This window comes from Trichinella spiralis (assembly GCF_000181795.1).
Source record: "Trichinella spiralis strain ISS 195 chromosome Unknown Scfld2260, whole genome shotgun sequence".
NCBI lineage: Eukaryota > Metazoa > Nematoda > Enoplea > Trichinellida > Trichinellidae > Trichinella > Trichinella spiralis.
Genome location: NW_003529199.1, coordinates 1 through 1,073, shown reverse-complemented (window position 1 = coordinate 1,073; position 1,073 = coordinate 1). Strand labels below are relative to the sequence as shown.

At 37.7% G+C, this 1,073-nt stretch overlaps 1 protein-coding gene across 1 annotated transcript; it reads left to right on the top strand.

Moving 5' to 3' along the window:
• Positions 1–43: 43 nt before the first annotated feature.
• On the top strand, positions 44–422 carry Tsp_14480 (conserved hypothetical protein; the record flags this gene model as incomplete). The annotated part of the gene is given in 2 exon segments (XM_003368563.1): positions 44–127; positions 146–422. Coding segments are annotated over 2 exon segments (361 nt in total), but the record flags the coding sequence as incomplete, so codon positions are not given.
• Between the last annotated feature and the right edge of the window lie 651 nt (positions 423–1,073).

The following is a 1,073-nucleotide window of genomic DNA, read 5'->3' as shown; positions in this document are numbered from 1 at the left end:
GCGAGAAGTCGCTTAGAATACGTGGTTGCAGTACTGGTTGCAGTATTGCCGTATTCCGAAGAGTCGAATTGGGAAGTGTGGACGAACCGAGTCGAAGTGCAAGGAAGGACGATCGAGCGAGAGACTCGTGGGTACCTTATTGAAGGGCATTCGACTTACCGTTAGGAACAACGGTAGTAGCTCGGGTATTCGTACACTTCGAGCGTGCAGTCGCAACGTACAGAGTTAGCGGAGCTAGGGAACCGGAAGACGTCCGCGAAGGAGATCGCCATCGACGAGAGTTTTTGGACCCCGATCGCTGCCCACGCCGTGGAAGATACACCAAATCCACTCTTTATTATACAGTCCACTTACTTATTGGCCGGACGAACGAACGTCTGGTCTATTCATACCTGAACGTCAGATTACTGTCGCTAGTCTGACTCTAACAATCTTTTATTGGTTTCTGCCACTGCTGAATTGAAATTAGAGGTGTTTTTTTATTGTAAGCATTTACTGTTACAAATTTCATCAATAAAAAATCTAAGGACATCATAAAATGGCAATCAAATAAAAAAATATTTCATCGATGGCTTGTATTTGTAGTGTTTTTAAATTTATTTTGCGGCCTAGCATCAGCTGTCTGAAGCACCGTTTTTGCAGGAATTGAAGATTATCTAACTTTTAAAACATCATATAGCAATACTGTCAATTTATTTTTTATAATTTTTGATAAAATTACAATTGAACCTGCATTATAATTATATTTACTGTAAATTTTGTAGATCATCTGAAATGTTGAAATATGCAAAATTAAAAATAAAAATAACTGAAATGAATATTTTTCATAATATAATAAGAAGTTTTACCCAGATCCAACATGCGCTAGGGCTTGATATGCTTTTGTTTAAAAAACTGATGAAGCCAGTGATCCAGTTGTTATAATGTTCAAAAATTTTGACATTTTAAAGTGGAATTTTCCATTTTTCTGCCTAAGATTTACTTCCTATCAGTTTTGACATCAATAGTTAACGATCGCTAGAACTCGACCAAATGAGTGAAACACACTCAACCTGGGGGTATTTCTTTCCTTG